General features: G+C 44.1%; 1 protein-coding gene across 2 annotated transcripts in view; it reads left to right on the top strand.

The window, feature by feature from the left end:
* The window catches only part of ITGA11 (integrin subunit alpha 11), a 508,108-nt gene extending 487,639 nt beyond the window's left edge, over positions 1-20,469 (top strand). For both annotated transcript variants that reach the window (XM_085644636.1, XM_085644637.1), the window contains 2 exons: positions 8,592-8,705; positions 14,928-20,469. In XM_085644636.1, the coding sequence (XP_085500762.1) occupies positions 8,592-8,705; positions 14,928-14,999 (186 nt within the window). In that variant the 3' untranslated portion in view covers positions 15,000-20,469. The remainder of the gene's footprint in view (positions 1-8,591; positions 8,706-14,927) is intronic.
* The last annotated feature ends 324 nt before the right edge of the window (positions 20,470-20,793 follow it).

The following is a 20,793-nucleotide window of genomic DNA, read 5'->3' as shown; positions in this document are numbered from 1 at the left end:
CTTCACATCCATGGTTGGCTGTATGAGATGAGAGATAAGGCGGGTACGTTGACTACTGCCAAGGAGGGCATGACATTGAGGGGGGTCTGACTTTGTGGCATGAGGATTTGCCTCTCATTTTCAGGTTTTGTATACCGATTGGGAACCTCCCTCCCCATAGAGGGACAGGCCCATCATTCTTGACCTGCCCATACGGCAGCTTACGGCCCAGGAGAGTGAGGATCTTAACACATCACTCATGGCTGAGGATATACAGCTGGGGATCTCGTCAATGCCCTTGGGGAATGCCCCAGGCCCTAATGGGTTTCAGTAAGAACTGTATAAATGCTTTTCATCCCTCATTTGCTGGCATTATATGACGATGCATACACCAGTGGGAGTCTCCTTCTGGACCTTAGAGGAGTGACCATCACAGTTACTCTGAAGCCTGATAACCCCCCTCGAAGAGTGTGGGTCATATCGCCCTATCTCACTAATCAACCTGGAGGTGAAAAATCTGGCCAAAGAATTGTCATCTCACCTGTCCACGGTAAAAACACTTGGTGGTGCTTGTTGACCAAAATGGCTTTATGCCAGGCAGCGGCACAATATACCGCCTCCAACGGTTGCATTTGGTGCTCGCTTAGTGGCCATTCTCCTTCGGCAGAACCTCTCCTTCAAATAGGATAGCACATACAGATACCAGGAGGGCCGACAGGTGGGAATACATTGCAAGCTAGACTCCGCTCAGATAACATAATCCTCCGTATATGGCCCTAACGGGGACAGGGAGGAATTCTATTCTGATTTTTTCCCCGAGGTTCTTCCTCTTTGCAAAAGCCAACTTTGTGACCTCAATGTCCCGTTGGATCTGAGGCTTGATCGCTCTCACCCCAGACAGGGCAAGCGCCGTGCACCATCTGCCCTGATCCAGGGGTGGAGGATTTGTCCTTAGTGGATGCCTGGCAGCTACAACACCCTCAAGAGAATGACATGTTTTATTCAAATGTTCACAAGACGTATTCACGTCTCGACTGTTTTGTAGTCTCTCGGTCTCTACTCCCCAGGCTTGTGTATACTAAGATAGATGTCCGGGTTGTGTCAGATCACGCCCAAGTGTGGCTGACGTTGGGACCTGTTGTCCCACAACAACCATTCCCAAAGCCATTAGTCATCAACAAAGCGGCGCTTCGTGACCCAACGCTCAGAGGCCACATAAAGGTTGTAACCGAACACTACTTTGCTGAAAATTACAACGGCAAGGTGTCACCAGCGACCCTATGCGATTCGACAAAAGAAGTCTTCAGGAGAAGATCCGCTCTAATACCGCAGCGTTTGAACTACTGGGCAAACAAGAATTAGAATTGAAGATACAACAGGCAGAGGCAAGACATTGAGATGGGGATCACACAGGACCCTGCTGGACTTGCGACACCTCAAGGGTGAACTCAGACACATATTGATGAAGGAAGCAGACAAGAAGCTGCTCTACGTCAACCAGACTTACTACAAATAGGGAGAAAATGCTGACAGGCTCCTAGCCCATAAAATATGCATAGATTTCACATGTTACTTTATCAGGGAAAACAAGGGTAGCGAGGGCCATTTTCAACAAGAGACAGAAGACATAATTGTTGTCTTTCACCACTACTACTCAGCTCTCTACCAAGCCCAACATTCCAATGAGCAATATCAGGATGACTACCTCCTCTATTATGCTCCCCGGACAGAGCAGAAGAGTTAGGCCTCCTCGAAGAGGATGTTATCTTGTATGAAGTCTGAGCAGCAGTTAGCAATCTCCCTTCCGATAAAGCCCCAGACCCGGACTGGTACTTAGCCATGTTCTATAAAACCTATGCCTCCATGTTGATAGAACCCCTGGTGAAGGTGTTAAATCCTTTCTTGAGATTGGGAGTGGTCACCGATACAATGCTAGAGTACCATCTTACTCTGCTTTTGAAACCTAGCAAACCCCCCACATATTTTTCCTCGTACAAGCCTATTGCACTATTAAACTGTGACGTAAAGCTGTACGTGTTGATACTCGTAGCTTGACTTCATCACATATGGCCTACCCTTATAAACCCTAACAGTCGGGTTTTACGCACAATAGGCAGGCAAACGACAACATGAGTCTGGCAGTCGCACTCACGGAGGTGGCGGTACGGTGAAAACAACCCTCCTTCCTCTCAACTCCAAGAAGGCATTTGTTCGAGCAGACTGGGCATACATGTCGAAGGTGCTGGACAGAGGTTATCTAGAGCCCAAGATGAAAACCTTTATTCAGTCCAATTTGAAGAAACAAGCCGCCAAACTCAAAATCAACGCCTCTTTTTCCCCGACCATCACATTTACCAGGGACAGGGGTACCCTCTATCCCATCTTGTTTTCGCCTTAACTATGGAACCCTTAGTGCTAGGATCCAAAATAATCCCGCAATTTATGACATGACAGTAGATGGGAGGTAGTACAAATTGGCCCTCTTAGCCAGTGACATTCTCAGCTTTTTCACGGATCCAGATACTACCATTTCAGCTTTAATGAGGGAATTGGACAATTTCTCACTTTACTTCTAGCTTCAAAATTAATTTCTCTGAATCACAGGGTATGGGGTGGCAGATCCAGAGAATAGCCTCTGAAACCCCTTCTAGAGGGGTTGTTTCCAATGGGAGATGTCAAGGATAACATGCTTGGGGGTCTAGCTGCCGACATGCATGAGCACCATTTACAGTGGCAAGATCCCTCCTCTTCACACTTCACTTCTCAATGACTTTATGCAGTTGGGGCAAAGTTGGAGATCTATCAACAATAAATGGCCTGACAGGAACACACTTATACTACACCTTTGACACTGGAGGGGTTTCCCATACTTTTCAACCCTCTCACATGTGTACTCCCAATTGATAGTCAAAGTGTCGTGGTGTGTCAATTTATAACCAAAAACTTCAAAATACCATCATTCTCCCACCCAAAGATAAAAAAGTGTGAGAAAGGAGAGAAAGCACCTCACGGTCGTAACACCAAGGGGGTTGCTGGCTGGCACTCACCAGCACACCCACTTATCATCATAGGTTACTTTCTCCCCATCTAGAAAAAAAGAAGTGTGTATTCTATCGTGAAAATCTCAAACCCAATGAAATAAAGGGAAAGAAGGACAGTAAAACTTAAATGTAAATAGACTGTCAGTGCATAGTGTCAATATAAGTGCCCATAATTCTCACTTTTAAAAACCGGGTAAGACTTACTGGCTTGACGTAACTTTATTGAGTGCTGTAAGCCATCCCAATTAAAAATGGTTTCAGTATAACCATGATCAATTTCTAAGCCAACATGTTTCGTTGCAATAAAATCGCACAACTTCTTCAGGGCTCTTGGGGTTCCAATATAAATTTCTTGTGAGATTTCACATCAAACCAGTGATGGTATGACATTAAAACAGAGAAAGAACATGCCACCTGTAAAAACCACTAAACCACCTAGAGCAAACAATGCCATACATTTACTCAAAGGTTGTACAGATGCTCCATTACCAAATGGTTGCGTGGATCCCTCATACCGGCAACCATCTCTTAATGGCACACGCGTCAGCTGATCGCGTGCCCACCGTGTGACTGCCACTGGTCCTGTCCCCTATAATTATGTATAAAGATAATAATAACATTGCTTTGATGGCTCACTCTTCTCATTTTTGCCAGTCATTACGTCACCAGAGCGTTATCCTTTGCGGGCATCATATTGTCAATTCTTACTCGATACTTCCCCCGCATCACAACTCATCTTGTTCGGCGAAACTCAATCTAAGGCCATTTATTGTTTATAGTGCATTGAGTGGGAGGTGGCCTGGCTTTCTCTCCCCCTTTAGCTCCTTTTGTGTTGGCAAGGTGGAGATCTCCTGGCATGGCAGGCTTAATTGCTTCAAAATGAACTTTCTTCCCTGTTTGTGTGGGAAACTCACAAAAGTGGTGAGATCATCCCTAATTCCCTGACATCGTTACGTACATCTTAGCGATGCAGCTTTGTCCCTCACTTGACTGGAACCACAACTCCGAAAGCAAACCCTGGGTATAGATGGAACAAGCCTTCTCTCCGGTTCTCTTGTCTGGGCTCCTGTGGCTCCTTGCAGCGGCCTGGGCAAGTGCCCCTCCCACCACTGACATCTACACATATAGCTTATTGGCAGGAGTTTTGGACTTTCCCGACATACCCCTTTCCAGTCACCCCTCCGACACATAACCTAGACTTTTCTCCAGGCGTAACTAATCCTAATTCCTTTAATTGGAACCAAGGCAACTCTCCCATTTAAAGAGACTGCTATACTGATGGGGATAGTGGGACATGGGGAAACATGGTCTAGAAACAAGGCCTGACCAGACGGGATATCTATAGGCTTAGTCAGTCACTACACTGGGCAGGTAGATCTATAGAACCCATAGAAGCCCTCTATCTAAATAACATTCATCGCAGAGGTATATCCTGGCTATATTGACATATCCTGAACCTTAACCCACTGCAAAAAACATGCCTATGTAATAGTCTGGGAGAGTAAATTGCCTACTGCGATCTCTGATGACACATGGGGTTCTATCTGGAAAAGAGCCTCCAAATATTCTAATTGTCTTCGATACAAAGAGAATGCATAAAAATGACTAACACTCTGGTACCTCATGCCTATTCGCCTTGCCAAGATGTTTGGAGGGTCGGACCTGTGCCGGAAGTGGTGTGGGGAATGGAGCACTTTCCTGCACACCTGGTGGTCATGTCCAGTGGTCTGAGCATTCTGGGGTGGATTCCTCCACATAGTACACGCCATCACTAGTGTTTTGCTGCCACACGATCCCCTTGCAGTACTTCTAGTAGACCCGAGGCGGACAGACTCTTCCCCACTACAACGCCTCTGGGGCAACTATACTACCATCTCTTCACAGCAGTGAGATTGAGTGTGGCCCAGATGTGGAAGCAGCCACAACCACCTTCACTGAACATGTGGTGGAGGAAGGTATGGTCAATTTATGCTCTGGTAAAGCTAACATCGTTTATCAGAGATAGGGTGACCAAGCTCGATGCCACAGGGTGTTTATTCACCACTTACATATGATGGCAGTGGAGCACAGAAGGGCTGCATCCGATACTGTCCAGGACACTTAGGGCATCGACGATATGTATTAGAACCTCTTCAGATACCGAGGGAGGCTCAATGCAGGCCATACATTTGCACTGAATGACACTGCTACCTGTGTTTTTTGGCGGGGCCTCGGGGGCTCCTCATATGCTTGTGGGGTGAGGTGATATGCTAGCTTATCCTGCCCTGGGTGGGTGTATACATGCTCAATCACCCACATTTTACTTTTCATGATGCTTCTGCCGGAAATGCACTGTGTCGTGTTCATTCGTTCAAAAATGCAAAATAAAATTGTTTTTAAAAAAAATTGTCAGAGTGAAATACTCTTACTTAAAGTTACATTGGGCATCCGAATGGCAGGGAGCCAGTCAAGGCGACCAGCGAGATCCAACAGAATTTGACTCCTTCGAACAAGCAGTCTCCAGGCCAGTTCCAGCTTCAGTGGCTCCTTGTTAGTGACGTCTATGGAGTGGTCCTGATGCAAGGGATACAGGATGCTGAAGATGTCAAGGATGCTGAAGATGCTGTTCAGTCGTGGGTGTTCCTGGGGCTATTCTGCGGTCCATGGTCCTGGTGAGGTGATTCTGGCCACAAGTGTCAACATCACACCAAGTCTTCTCTGGGTGAGCAGAAGTCCAGTCAACACTGGGCTACCAGTCGCTCAGCACAGCATTTTCCTTCTTTTGGCGGTAACTCTCCTTCTTAACAGCCAAGCTGCACTTAGAAGACTCCCAGATCCAGCATACATGGGTGCAACTTTTGAGCATCGAGTCCTGGTTTCTTGGGCTGCACTGCAGTAAAGAGTGATTATCCGGCTTTCTGGGCTACCAACTCGCTCCAGCAGGCTTCATCAGCTTTTGTAGCCCTGTGCTGCGAACAGGAAGTCAGCCAACTGACTCTTGGAGTCTCTGCTTCAAGTTGGGCTGGGAGGATGACTTCTCCATGAGCAGGACACAGCAGGCACTGTCCTTTCCTCTTTTAGCCCAAGGAGCAGCAGGTGCAGTCCACCTTTGACGCAGGCTCTTTTTTTGCTGGTTCCTAGGTCAGAAGGGCAGTCCTTTTTCAGTCCTCTTCTTCCAGTCAAGTGAGATCTGCATTCTGGGTGCCAGGGTGCCCGTTTTATACTTAGAAAGTACCCTCAGGGGAGATCCCAGTCACTAGCCAATGAGCTACTAGGTTCCTTCGTGCATGATGACAACTTCCTGTGCAGTGTGGCATCTAGCTATCCCAAAAGGCTCTATTCTGGCCACTCTCAAGATGGTATAACCTGTCTCTCAGTCTAGAGAGCTTGGCAGCCCATCCTAGTGGTGTGGACACCTGTGGGCTACACGCCCACTGGAAAACTGGAATGTCCAGGGTTTCCCTTCTCTGTCCTTGACGACAGCCTTTATACCTGAACAAAAAAGCAGCCCCTCTTGAGTGTAGTTACCATTTGCCCTTCAAAAGTGGCTTCCCCTTTGAAGATCGATTTTTGGGGTAATAACATGTGTGGCTTTCTACCAGGAGGAGATATCACCTCCTCCAGTGGTAGGCTCCTATTGTTACCTCTCCTCGTAGTTGTTCACACATCTCCCCAGGAAGGCAGAAGGCTGTCTTGTCGTCAGCCTAAGCAAATTGTCACTAGAAAACTGGGCAACAGAGTGGCAACTTTCTAAAAGTTGCATGTGACAACAAGTACATTATTTGCGACTTGGGTACCGAGTTGGGCTTAAAGTAACAAATTGTTTGATACCTTGAAGCCCTAACTTTGGTAGTCTCATTCAGAAGTTGCCAGTCTGTAATTCTGTGCATGCCAATGGGGCTACCCATCTCTCCCCCAGTAAAATCAATTGCATATTTGTAAAGTAGAAAACATGTTCTACTTTACTAATACGTTGCCCCTGCCTTAGTACTCTATAGGTTTACTGCAGGGGTAACTTACACACATTAGAAAGGGAGTTTGGGCATTATCATTGCTTAAAATAGCAGAGTCGATTTAGCTGCTTAAAACTGCTCTTCCAGTTACAGTGGCAGACTGGGAGCCATGTTTTTATCTTATTGCACTCAGAGTGGCACAACATGTGCTACAGGCCCCGATGGACACTTTAACGTTCAGGACCCAAGTACTCCTAGTACCATATACTAGGGACTTACAAGTAAATTAGGCTATGCCAATTGGGTGTAAGCCAATCAACTGTGTACCTTTTTGAGGGTTAGAGCACATGCACTGAGTCCTGATTAGTGGTGCTCACGCCATTTCAGAGCAATTACACCAGTGCCTACTAGTCAATTTCGGGGCACATTTGTGGGAGTCAAACCTGCAAAAAAGCTTGTTTTCTCACACCAGTGTTAAGCTGTCACTCATTTTCCTTCATCCATCTTGCAACAGCTTTCATACAATTCTAGGTGTTTTCTTTTTACTCCTCTCTGCTGCAAAATGGAGCTCGTCCTCCTTGGCAGCTGTTATTACAGCTGTTATTACTGCGACAGTGCTGTGAGGTAATTTGATGCCAGATGTTGTACTGTTGAAGAAAACATTCTTCCACAGGTAGCTTAAAATGTGAACATTGACTAAGGTCTCCAGAGTCTTTGATGCAAAAGGCAGTAAAGGAAAGGGCTTTAAAAGAATGACCCTCCATAATGTAGAAATTAATGCCCCTAAATATAAGGAATCTCACCCCCTAAAGAACACAGGGAGGTGGTGAAGTTAGATCCTGCTCCAGGAGGTCTGCAGATAACTCCACACATGACTGAATGAGTGTTTGTGATGCCAGTGTTAACCAACATACGCTCACTGTCCAGGAGATGTTTACCACTGATGGATACCATTGCCAGGTTTTTAGAGATAATGACAATTCCACATCCTATCTGATGTTTGCGGTTGATGTGCACTATTTTAAAGTTACATGGGACCACAGAATCCAGGTCAAGGCCTGAACATTTTCAATGCCATACCTGGCTGAAAACGGAAAATGCACCTTTCATCAGCACGTCTTGCTGAGTAACACTTTAAAGGTTTAATGAAGCAGTTTGAACTTGAAAAAAACAACTATCTGAATATTAGGTTCTTATAATTGCGGGTTCTTCCTTTAGACTTCACAGTCCATCTACAATGTGTCAGAGACTGATTAATAAAGTATGCCTTCCTCAAAAGACCCCAATAAAGTAAAAAAAAATGTAGATTTAGATGACATTGTTCTATATAGCTTGTTTGAAGGCCCATACATGTAGGTAGATGTTGTTTTGGTGTCCCTAGGAAAGTCAGGAATGATCACTATATCATGTGTATTTACCAGTGGGCCAACAGATTCCAAATATCAGACAAACTTGGTAAACACTGATCCCTGTCTTTGTCTTTCGCAGTCATGCATCTGTAGGTAAATGTCTAAGTTTCCTTTAGGTTGGTCAAAAACACGATTCTGAAGCTGAGACACCAAAATGCATGTTCAAAAGTGCCGATTCTACTATATTGATTTCTAACAAACTGACTGTTTTGTGCTGGTTTATGTTTCAGGTAATATTTGAACTCTCCAAGCATGAGGACTTTGAGATCCCCATCTGGATTATCATTGGCAGCACATTAGGAGGGCTCCTGCTCCTGGCACTCCTGGTCCTGGCATTATGGAAGGTAAAGGACACTTATGATTGCCTTGTTTGAGGGGTGGCTTGGATTCACAGTGGCCTGAGCAATCATTGGCTAGATAAGTACATGTGAGTAGAATCCCAACATTTGAACTATGGAAATTGTGCTGATCATAAACAGATGCCCTGCTATAAGAAATAGTCTTACCTTACACACAAAGCACACACACACAGACACTCTTTTTCTCTCCTGAAAGCTCATCTATGTCAGATCCAAGTATCTACTATATTCCAACGTACCTATTTCTACAACCTGCTGCGTGCCAACACACGTATCACAGCCCAATACGACTATCCCAGTCTTTTAAACCTGTGGTAGACTCGCGAACCTGCCTCAGCAAGAAAAAAGACTTACCTTTGGTAATGATATTTCTGGACAATTCCTCATCCATGAATACCCTCCATAATCTAGACTGGTTCTGGAAAATGTTCCACACCAATACTTCTCTGCCAGGTGGAACTATGCAGCCCCGCCGTGACCCCACCTGCCCAGGATGTGATGACATTGGAGTGTATGAGGAACCAACCAGTGTAATAAAGTAATATGCTGGTACTTTTCTGTGCATCATCAATGCCTCGAAGAGGAACTGAGTGAGGATCAATGACAGCAACATATATAGTATATGATATGTTTGCATACCTTGGAATCTTTCTAATCACTGCACTAACTCATTATCGAGGGATGTCAGTGAGGCGTCTAGGGGAAGATACAGTACCCACCAGAAATATCAATACTAAAGGTGAGTAACTATTTCTTCTGGTGGATACTTCCTCCTACAGATTCCTCACCTTATTACTCTCTGAAAGTTGTGAATGAGTAATGCTGATCATCCTTGGAAGTCATTTAGCACAGCTCACCAAAGTATATCACTGTGTGCCTGAAACGTGTGGCAATACATTTTAGCAGAAGTATGTAAGGATGACCATGTGGCTGCGCATCAGATGCCAGACGTAAGAACGCCTCTGGAGAGAGGCTTGGAAGCAGCAATGGCACTCATGGAATGAATGCCTGCTGGCGGGTCTTTCTTGGCCAAAGCAAAGCTCTTCGTAATGCACAGGGTAACCTAATGTGAGATTGTGTGTTTGGTTGGCACATTGCCCTTCATGGCTCTGACAAAGCCCATAAAGAGCTGACCATCCACTCTGCCCTGTTGTGCATGGTTGATGTGGCAAGACACAGCACATGTGGGGTTCAGTCAATGTAATTGCTCCTCCTTTTTGGTGTGATTAAGCGTAGGGAAGAAAGATGTGACATTATTGGACTGGCCAATGCAAAAGCCAAATACCACTTTCGCAAGGAAGATTGATTGGGCAGGTGCAAAGAACCATTGTATCTGGGTAGAATTACGTTATTTGTTTGAAGGCATGTAGACTATCATTCACAAGGTCCGGGGCTTTTTCTTGTGGTCAAAGAGATAACGGTCAGTTTCATTAAAACCAAAAACACAGCATGAACATACCAACCCAGAAGACATGTGGCATTCGCTATGCAGAGGATGATGCTGCCAGAGGCAGACTTTTTGGCCCACAGACCCTAACCTCATAGACTCTTGGTCTGAAGGTGCCATTGGAAAGGTACTCGGGTTCCACTTACAAGCAGAAGGTTAGCGCACTAGACTCTCTGGAAAAGAATGTTAAGTTAAAGATTTTGGGCCACATAGTGGAGGTCTGTATCACTAAGCTGTTGACTTCTGGGTATCCGAATGGTTTCTCTCAGGCAGCCAATACAGGCTCCAAGAGTACCTTGTTAAAAGGTGGCAAAGGCTCTAAAACTGAAGAGGAAGGCTGTGATGTGGCCTTGGTAGTGGGCAAAGATAATTCCAACGCTTCTGCCACTGAAGTAAATGAAGAGACTTTGCATGACAAAGGCCAGGAAGGGTTCAGAATGTCTCCTTCTGGAAATGTATCAAGACCACTTGCATTGTATAGGTCAGCATTTGTGTTGCAAAATGGAAGGAAGTTGTCAGCCTCAGAGTCATCGTCCTCTGTACTTCCATAGTCTTTGTCAGGCATGACAAGAGCTTCGGAGTCAGATCTGAAAGGTACCTCCATATGGGTAAATCTCTTGGGCTAGAGAGGAGTTGTGCCAAAGTTTCATCGTCATCACAGTCCTGAACCTTTACACTTGCACCCGGGTGATGATATCTGACTTCGAAGGCCTTGAAGGCAGTGTTGAAATTGATTCAGCATAGTAGGTGTCATTAAACACATCAGTTCGGCACCTTTAAAGGCATTGGCTTTCGTCAGAAGCAGTGCAAAGGCCAGAGCCTATGGAGGGCGGAATTGAATAGTCAGAGCTGCTGAAATTTGCAAACCCACAGGAGCAGACCCATGCTTGTGGAGTGGCACACAGATTAACAGGGATGTCTTGGAGAGATCTAGCATGGCTTGCCAAAAGGCCTCAACCTGTATTTGGTCAGCCGATGGAGTCATGAGTTCCAGGACCGTCTTTTTCTGTGTCTGAATTGGCCCAGACAACAAGGAAGAGCCTGGCATTGGATAGCAGCACTGGGACTCCCAAATGGTCCTGGAAGTGGACTTATCCTTTCTCTGATGTTTTTGTGGTTCTTGTGGGAAGATCTTTGGAAGAGCGTTCTGACTCTGGACACTTATCTGAAGGAGAGAGTTTCATGTGGCACATCCTTGAAGGTCTTGGTATGAAGTAGCCTGGTCCCTCGCTCTCTGATGGCCTTAAAGTTCACAAAAACAGGAGACCAAGGCAGGGGGCTGTGATCCTAAACACTACATGTAGAGATGTTATGTTTATCTGACACAGACATCCTCTTACAACATCTGAGACAGAATATAAACCCTGAAACTTGGTAAGATACATATGAACTAGTCTCGTCCAAAGCTGAGAAATTTCATTGGTGGCGCACCAAGAATAGCTTCAAACCTACATTGATGTGGTGCAGAAAAATAGTAACTAATACCAGCATCATGGTTGGCGCCTTATATACTCATCACATCCTGAGTGGATGGAATCATGGCTGAGGCTTTGTGGCACCACCTGACGGCGCTGTAGAGTTATTGCTGAGGAAAAGATTCCAGATCCAGACTGTCACCTGAAGGATTTTCATGCGGTGAGGAATCTGTAGGAAGATAAAGTAACCATAAGAGCAATTGTTACCTCTGACAGATGTCTTTCCAATGTAAAAAGATGATCTCCTTGAATGAATGTGGCGTCAAGATGGGTGGTTGTCTTTTCCAGACAATGAAGCATCCGTCGAAACCTTAAAGGGCTACTTTCTCCAGGCTCCTACAGCAGCTTCCTACAGGAGAATGCTGGAGTGAATGTATTCTATGTGGTCTTTAGAATAGTTCTGTACCAAGCACTTTTTGCGCTACCATTAGAATTTGGATTGGATGTGCATTTGTAGAGCGCGAATTGCTGCCCGGAGGCGTCCAAGCGCTGGGAATACCATGGATCCGCACAGTGGCCCAGGAGGGGAGAGAATGGAGGTTAATTAGACTGGATGAAATAAAAAGGTTTTCAGCTGTTTGCGGAAGGCCGTGAGATTGGGGTTGGCTCTGAGATGCAACGGGTGGACGTTCCAGGCCTTGGCAGCATTATAAGAAAATGTCCCACCTCCGGATCTGGATCTTTTAATTCTGGGAGCCATTGCAAGGAAAGTCTGACTAGAGCGTAGGCTTCTGTTGGGCATGTAGTGGGTAATTAGGTCCCGCGTAATCCTGGGGCCAGTGTTCCAGAAGGCCTGGTGTGCTATGCACATAGCTTTAAACATAACTCTCTGGCGCACCGGTAGCCAGTGGAGGGTTACCAGTCCGGCCCTCACTGACTGTCTGCGGGGGAGGTCGAGTAAAATGCGTGCTGCGCAGTTCTGGACTGTCTGAAGCCTTCAAAGAGTGGATTCAGGAGCACCAAGATAGAGTGCGTTCTTAAAATCAAGGCGTGACTGAATTAGACCTTGTACGGTTGCTTGTTTGGCTTCCAGGGGGAGGAGAGGGAGAATTTTCTTTAGCATCCTCATGATGCCAAAGCATGTGGCTGAGAGTTTTGTGGCTTGTACATTAAAGGACAGAGATCTGTCCAGCCAAACTCTGAGACTCTTGATACTGTTTTTGGGAGTTGGGGGAACCCAAACTAGGCGGCCACAGGGAAGCGGGGAGGCTGAGATCCGGGGGGCCTAGGAGCATAAGCTCAGTTTTGTCCCCATTCAATATTAAGGATGATAGGGACATCCAGGTCTTCACTTCCTCCAGGCACTCTCTAAGCCCGCCCCGAGCAGGTGGATTGGCTTCCTGCGTCAGGGAGACCACCAGCTGCGTGTCGTCCGCATAGGAGATGATCTTAATCCCAAATGGGCGGACGACATCAGCCAGTGGCCTCATGTACAGGTTAAAAAGTGCAGGGCTTAGAGAAGAGCCCTGGGGGACTCCGCAATTCAGAGGTCTGCTGGTGGACACAGACTCGCCTTCGAACACACGGAAGGATCTGTCCTCTAAGAAGGACTGGAACCAAGACCAGGCTTTATCCTTAATCCCGGCCTGGGACATGCGGTACAGCAGATTGTCATGGCTGACCGTGTCAAAGGCCGCGCTGAGTTCAAGGAGGATCACTGCCACTGATCCTCCTTGATCCAGGATTTTTCTGGCTTCCTCGGTGACCATGAGGAGGGCGGTCTCGGTCCCATGTTTTGGTCTAAAGCCCGTCTGGGTGGGGTCCAGTAGGTGGTGATCTTCCAGGAAGTTTATTAGTTGTTGATTTATATATTTCTCCAGGATCTTGCTTGCCCATGGGAGCAGGGATATGGGGCGGTAGTTGCTCAGGTTGGTAGAGTCCAAATTAGGCTTTTTCAATAAGGCTCTGACCATAGCCTGCTTCCATACAGTCGGGACCGTGCCAGAAGAGATGGAGGCATTTAGAACCTCCCTAATAATAGGCAGGGTGATCTGCGAGGCTGCCATTATTATGTCTGGTGGGGCAGGGTCATCAGGGGATCCGGCTTTTATTTTCCGTGCTAAGGGTTCAAGAGTAGCGAGATCCAAAGGGAGGAAGTGGGTCAGCGTGGGTAGATGTTGACTGGAGGGGGGGGCCACGGGATGGAGAGGGAGGGCTGAGGGAGTAGGGTTTTTCGGGGGAAAGGCAGAGTAGATAGAGCTTATTTTCTGATGAAAAAATTCGGCGACATTATTGCAGTGGGTGGTGGACTTGTCTGCCTGCAGGCTGGGGGGCTGTTTAGTTAGTTTTTTAATAATTTGGAAAATTTCCTTGGGTTTGGATTTAGCAAGCAAACTTTTCTCGGAGAAGTATGAGGCCTGAGCCGCTTTTATCAGCGTTTTATATTCACTGATGGCTTCTCGATAAAGGGTTTTATTGTCTATAGAGTAATCAGATCGCCAACGTCTTTCCGATTTCCTGCAGAGTCGTTTCTTGTCTCTAAGAGTCTCCGTATACCACGGGGCAGTTTTGTGGGAACGTTTGAGCGTGATTTGCGAGAATTTGCTGTTCTTCCCCTTGAATCTGAATCAGCATCTGCCTGTAGCATCCCTTCCTCCAGGACAACTGCTTACGCATAGACTGGGCTTGCAAATAGTTTCATAATGGCTCTTGACATTTGCATATCACAGCCACTGAGTATGTATAGGCTAGGGAAATGACAGCAGCCAAAAACACCCAGAGCAAGTTGTTGACCCACCTTACCATGTCGACAACCCTATATCTGGTGCTTCTCCTGCAGGTGCTTCTAAATAATAAAATGGTGAAGTGTTTTGTAGGATCATTAAGACTCACTCTTCCTGAATGACTGTCCTTGAAAAATGTCACTGTTACTATCATAATCAACTGAAATGATGTGTTAAGTTTTCAGGACGAGATTTGACTTCTGGAAGTTGGGTTTAGGTGAATAGAATAAGTTTAATATAAAAACGTGGGTATTTTCTTTTTAGATTGTAAATCATGCCTGTGGAAAAAAAAATCAGATCAGATAGCCACAGCAGTAGAGCATGTCGTCGTGGCTGGTCCTGCTACCGCGGGTTTAAATATATCTGCAGATAATAATTTGTGGAAACAGGGAAAACATCTGCGTCACTCATGATTCCATTTTTGAGTGATAGTTAACCTAATCTAAGGGATTAAAGGCCATTACTACTCCAATTGTTTCAGGCACTCGTCCTGGTGCCCTACAGCTGCAAGGCAGGTGGATAAAATTGTATACATTTGACAATGGCGTTTTTGTTTTTGCAGCTGGGATTTTTCAAAAGCACACGTCGCAAGCAGGATGAGGAGCAGGAGGAAAATGCCAAGGTCCAAGAGTGAGTCTTGCTGGCCCACAAACGCCCAGATCCTCAAAAGCACATCTGCGTGGACCGCCAGGAGAAACTACAGCAAAAACATTCTAGTTGCTCTATTCCATAGAGAGCTAATGATGTGGGGCGACCAAAAATGCCTTGCGGTCTTTGCAAACGGGGGAAATGGACGGTGCATGAAACTGTTGTGAAACGGCTCGCTTTCCCCAAAAATGGTACCTCAAGGAGAGAAATATCAACTGAGGAGCTGGAGATAATGGAACCTGACCCCTAACCAGAGCCTCCAACTCTTTTTGCTGTGTTCATTTTTGGTTTCAGATTGAACATTGATGGTGAAACGCTGCAGTGGGGGGCTGAGGTTATATGACTATAACCGTGCTAGCATGAAAATGTTAACATCCAGAAGAACCTTCTTAACCTCATTCATAAGATATATGCACTGCCCTTGTATTTCAATACATTTTGCCCTTACCCTATGTTTATCTTTCCAGAACCTCATGCTTTTAGAACCACAATGCAACAGGGTTGTAGGAAGAAAAAGAGTATGACCATAGGGTCTGCCATTTGCTAAGAAATGAGAATGTAGCTGTACTGGGGTGGCTACAAGTCACTGTTACTTGAGGAGAATTCTGGGATGCTGTGAAAATCCCGATCCCCAGTTGGCCACTGAAAGAAAAAGTACATTAGTAGAGCTGCCGAAGGTAGAAATAGAACAAGAGAGGCCTGCCCCCTCCGGTTGCTGTAGCGAGAACCCTGATTGGATACATAGCATAACTTCCCTTAATCTTTGAGATGTTGTAATACATGTATCAGTTGTAAGTAACCAGCCCAGTCCTACTTTGACCCTTTCTGTTCAGTGGTGATGGAATAAATTAAACTACTAGAGTATTACTTTTAATTGGCTCGAGAACAACAGTCTGCAAGACATGCCCACTGAACTTTTATCAACCTCAGATAGATCAAAGTAATGGAAAGACTATTTGGTTTCATAAAGAAGGCGTGCGACTATGTTAAACTTAGTATGGAAACTGGGGTAGAGACTAGCTGAATGTAAGGGGTTACAAGGTGACAAGCTGGATGCCATATAGATTACTTCTTGGCCGAGTGTTATACCATGTTCTACCATGCATTAATAAGCAGTGTTGCAGAAAAGCTGGTAGACATGGTATACATATGGGTAGGTGGAAATGAAGATCTGTTGTAGGGTTTGCTCTCAAAAGGTACAGAAAAATGAGATGTAATTTGATGGAAGACTAGTCTCTGTGTTTGCAGCTCACCAAGTGTAAGGTCATACACCTCATGTGCAGAAATTATAAGGAGAAACAAAGGTGAGAGGTAAACATTCTACAACAAAAGAAGGGTCTTAGGGATATCATGGAGGGTCTAGTGGATATGGTTTTGGAATGCAGCATAAGATTATATAACGAGCGGGCAAGGCAGGCTGTGTTAGAGCTGATCTTATCACTGGTGAAGACGATGTCCATAATATTTTGTGTCATTTGTGAGGCCGATAGGCCACATCTGTAGATAGAGGAAGACAAAGTCAAATCAGACCAGGACGAATGATCAATGTCAAACGAGGAGAGTAGTTCAAGAATTTAAATATATTCAGAGCTGAAGATTTAGGGATAGTAGCTATGATGGAGAGTGCATAAGGGCCTGCATTTTTCAGAAGAAGAACAGGTGAGAGATCACAAATAAGAGTCTGGATATGACGCACAGGAGAAAACCCACAATCCATAATGATCTTCCTCAGTTTGTTCATGTGAGTCTCTCCCTTTCCTATTGAATTCAGTTCCTTGACTACACTACCACCACCTCTGAAAGGCTGCTTAATCAATCCAAGATCCCTTTAGTGAACAGCTGCCCTTTAGTTTCTCCTGCACTTTTCTCCATCCCATAATATCATTTAAAAAGAATTTCAAACGCACAAAGAAACTGTATGTTTTGCTCATTGTCTAAAATATAGTTTTACTCACTGAAGAGACAGTAGGGTCGCTAAGCAGATAGTAAAATATCAGTTCATGATATTGTATGGGGCTGCGCTGATAGCACGTAAATCAAGTCACGAGACACTATATGTGCTGAGTTGACAATGAGACTTTACGGGACTGAGCTGATAGTCTTATACATGAGCCAAATAAGGCCAAGCTTAGGGTATGATACTGTGCTCATGAGAGGGAATGGGAGCTATTATAATTTAAATATAAACTGGAAGGAGCTAATAACTTGAACAGCGATTCAAGAGATAGTGCAGGTACAGAGCTGGTATCTCGATTATTAGATAAAATAGTATGGGGGTGAGTTCATAAAGGCATGCTCAGTTCATGAGATGGCACAGGGGTTCAGGTGATAGAGAAACTTCATGAGATATCAGGACTTCTGGACTGATAAGTAGATGATTGATAAGATGGTTTTGGGGTTTGATGGATAATGGGCCACTTAATTTATGAAGGAGTGTGGGGTCTGAGTTTAGAAAGGATCTATCCAATCATGCGACAACATTGTGAGGTGGGTGTGATTGAGCTGCTCAATTCATAAGACACCACAAGGGTGGGATGGTATTGAGACAATTCCTGAGCAAGTAAAGCCGATAATCAACCACTCAGTTCATGAAATGTCATAAGGGCTAAATTGATACCGACCTATTAGATGCATGATCTAGTAGAGGTTGAGCTGATAATGAATCAGTCTCGGCTTAGCTGATAATAAGCACCATATTTCATGAGGCAGTACTGGAGGCTCTGCTAATAAAGAGCTGCCTGATTCAAGAACTAGGTTCAAACCCTAATAACATTTGCTAATGTGTTGCCCTAAGTATACCGTGATAATTTCCAAAATCCCAAGCAGTGAGGAAATTGACATTTGTGATGGTATAACTCCAATCTCGGAACACTGTTGATGTGAGTGTGTTCAACATAATACCATTACTCTGCAGGGATCCAAACTTGGAGAAGGGATGTGTATTCACAAGTTTTCTCAATGTCAGCTTGAAATGCCTTCCAATTTCTGTGCTTGCTGAACACCCAGCCGTTGTCACCATGTGTAGTAATTGTAAATATGTTGTGAAATATATAATGATTGTCTTCTTTTGCACAATATTACACTAACTTATGATGTGATGACTTATTCTTATTTAAACCAAAACAGACTAGGGACCCCTGATTCATTACAAAAACAATATGTCAGTAGAATTGTTGGAAACAGAACATGCAATAAATAATGCTGGTGCCTAATCTTTATGTGCTTCTGCTTTTAGTATTGAATATGCTGCAAATCACTTTATGCAAAGCTCAGGAGGACTTAAAGCTTCACGATTTTTGAAAACCGAGTCGCGGCAACATGCAATTAGAGTCCCAAAGTTGATGTAGGCAATATCGGTATTTCAGCACGGTCACATTTATAACAAAAATACAAATGATGTCATCAGAGTGTGACTCTTTCGTTCTTAAGGTGAGGTTCCAACGATGGCTGTATTTTCTTTTGCAAACTTTTAGCCACCAACATCCGCATTCCCTTTGCAAAAGGATGGGTCTTGGAAAATGTAATTTGGCAATTTATGAGAATGTTTTATGACAGTCTTTCATAAACAATAGTTAGGAAGACCAGGAGTTGAATATTTTGTGGGACATGCCTGAAACTGCACTGAATTGTTTTGCAAAAATGGGAGAGCAGATCTAATTATGTTTACTCAAATAAATAAGTACCTGAATACTACTAAATGTGGAGGTAATTTAAATGGACAACTATATTGTAACATTCCGACAAAAGTACGGCCTCTCAGTAAAAAAACAGGACAGGATGTAGCTCTAGTTTTCATGGTTTTCCCCAAATGAAGTTGAGGTTATATATTTTGCAGCTAGTCATACAGTTAAGTTACATGAAGCCAAAAATGTAGTTTGTGCTTTAGGTTCTTTGACTAAGATGCACTGTCGGTGGATCGTGCTGTTATAATATAATAATACTTTCTTTCTATGGAATCATAAATAATCGTCCCTGAACAAGTTTAGGAGATCACTGAAAATGTGGCTTTCTGATAAATAGGTTTGTGCATGGTCATCTAGTTTCTTGCATTAATCAAATCCATATATTGCCGGGAGACTCTTTTAGAGTGTACGCTGCTCTCTAGAAAAGCCCACAAATAAATGGCTTTGTATCTCAAAGGCAACTTCATGACCTTGCTATCAAACAGTATGATTATTCTCTTTCCACAACATCACAATTATGTTATTCTGATGAAGCAGATTGATTGATTGATTGAAGCAGTCATTATTGTAGTGTTCTTGTTTGTTGCCTATGGTTCTGTTACTGTCTTATGGGAAAACTTACATTTCCAAATATCAGAAGATTATAGAGTATGGCTAGTTGAAAAATCAAAAAACTTGTACCTCCCCCTTTGTGACCACTCAACAGAAGATCTAAAGATCCTGTTCTTCCGCTCAGTCGATACATCTTAGCTTTAAGGGGGTACCAGAAGTTTCGGAAATGCTCACTTCCATGAGCCAGAGGTCTGCAGGCAATTGGTTGTGATAGATTTAACAAAGGAAATCTAATCTTTACCCTTCTCATACATGCAATTACCAGCTAATAATATCAACATCTACATTGGTCAACATGTAGAACATCATAGCATCTGCCTGATGCCTAAAACTTCAGGTATTGTTCCCAGACATCTTCAACAATTTGTTGGTAGGTGAACTGATTTCACAATTATCAACAATCATTCAACCTTCCAGGTACCAAGATGCATGACACGGATGTCTTTCAGTTTCCTTTTTTTTGTACTTTGAATTTTTGGTATCAGTGGTAAAAGTCTGTTTGTAATTAACCGACCATCTTGTCCCAGATGGATTCAACATTAAATGTGTTTTCTGCAACTGTGTAAATTCTAATGGAAGCAGTCTAATGTGAACAGTGTTGGGGTACATTTCCATATTAACTATAAAAACTTTCCACACTCTGTTAAGTTGTGCCGTCAAATGATGATGATGTATACCAAAGCGTCAGACGGGCCCAATGGCACAGCAGAACATTTCCTGGAAGAGCAATACTTCTAAACGGGCTGGAGGTCTGAAACAAAACCAGTCACATACTAAGCACTCCCCACTGAGAATTAATAACCTGTTGGGAAACCTCCCAATATACCCATAGGGTTGTCCATCTCTGACCACTCAGAATCATCTCCTATAGAGAAATGTATTTATGCCTTTAATTCATACTGAGTCTGATTTCTGGGTCTGCCCATATCTGCATTCGAAGATGCAACCAACTTACAAGAACAAAGTATTGCATGGTATGTCACAAACCTGCTTGTTTTCAAAAGGTGAAATAGCTCCAATGAACACGCTTTGTAAATGCTTTCTACTGTAATATGAAGGGACCCTGTGCTTGTTCAGAAAGTATGTATATATGCTTATTCATTTAGACCTTTTATTTTTTTGTCACTCAAACGGTTTGATTAAATATTGTTTTGAGGCCTATGAACGGTATTTCTTGTCATTTGTAGCACCAACCTTGTCATGTAGAAAAGGAGCACAGTATGGAATAGATTCACAAAAGCATTTATGAGTACAGGAAGTAATACCACAGAACTACATACTTTTTTTTATATGCATTTGTGAATCAGCCTCGAAATGTCCAGCTCTCTATTAGTTAAAGTACAAAGAGGACACAGTCCTTTCTAATGGTATTAATTGTACATGAATATTCCCATGTCAGATGTTTTGGGGGGAATTTTCGAAGTCGTGTAAGCGTACAGGTGTACTACTTAATGTATTCCAAAATACCTTTGCGAATAGACCACT

The sequence above is a fragment of the Triturus cristatus genome, chromosome 3_1 (genome assembly GCF_964204655.1).
Source record: "Triturus cristatus chromosome 3_1, aTriCri1.1, whole genome shotgun sequence".
In the NCBI taxonomy this organism is placed as follows: domain Eukaryota; kingdom Metazoa; phylum Chordata; class Amphibia; order Caudata; family Salamandridae; genus Triturus; species Triturus cristatus.
This window is presented reverse-complemented; position numbering and strand designations above follow the sequence as displayed.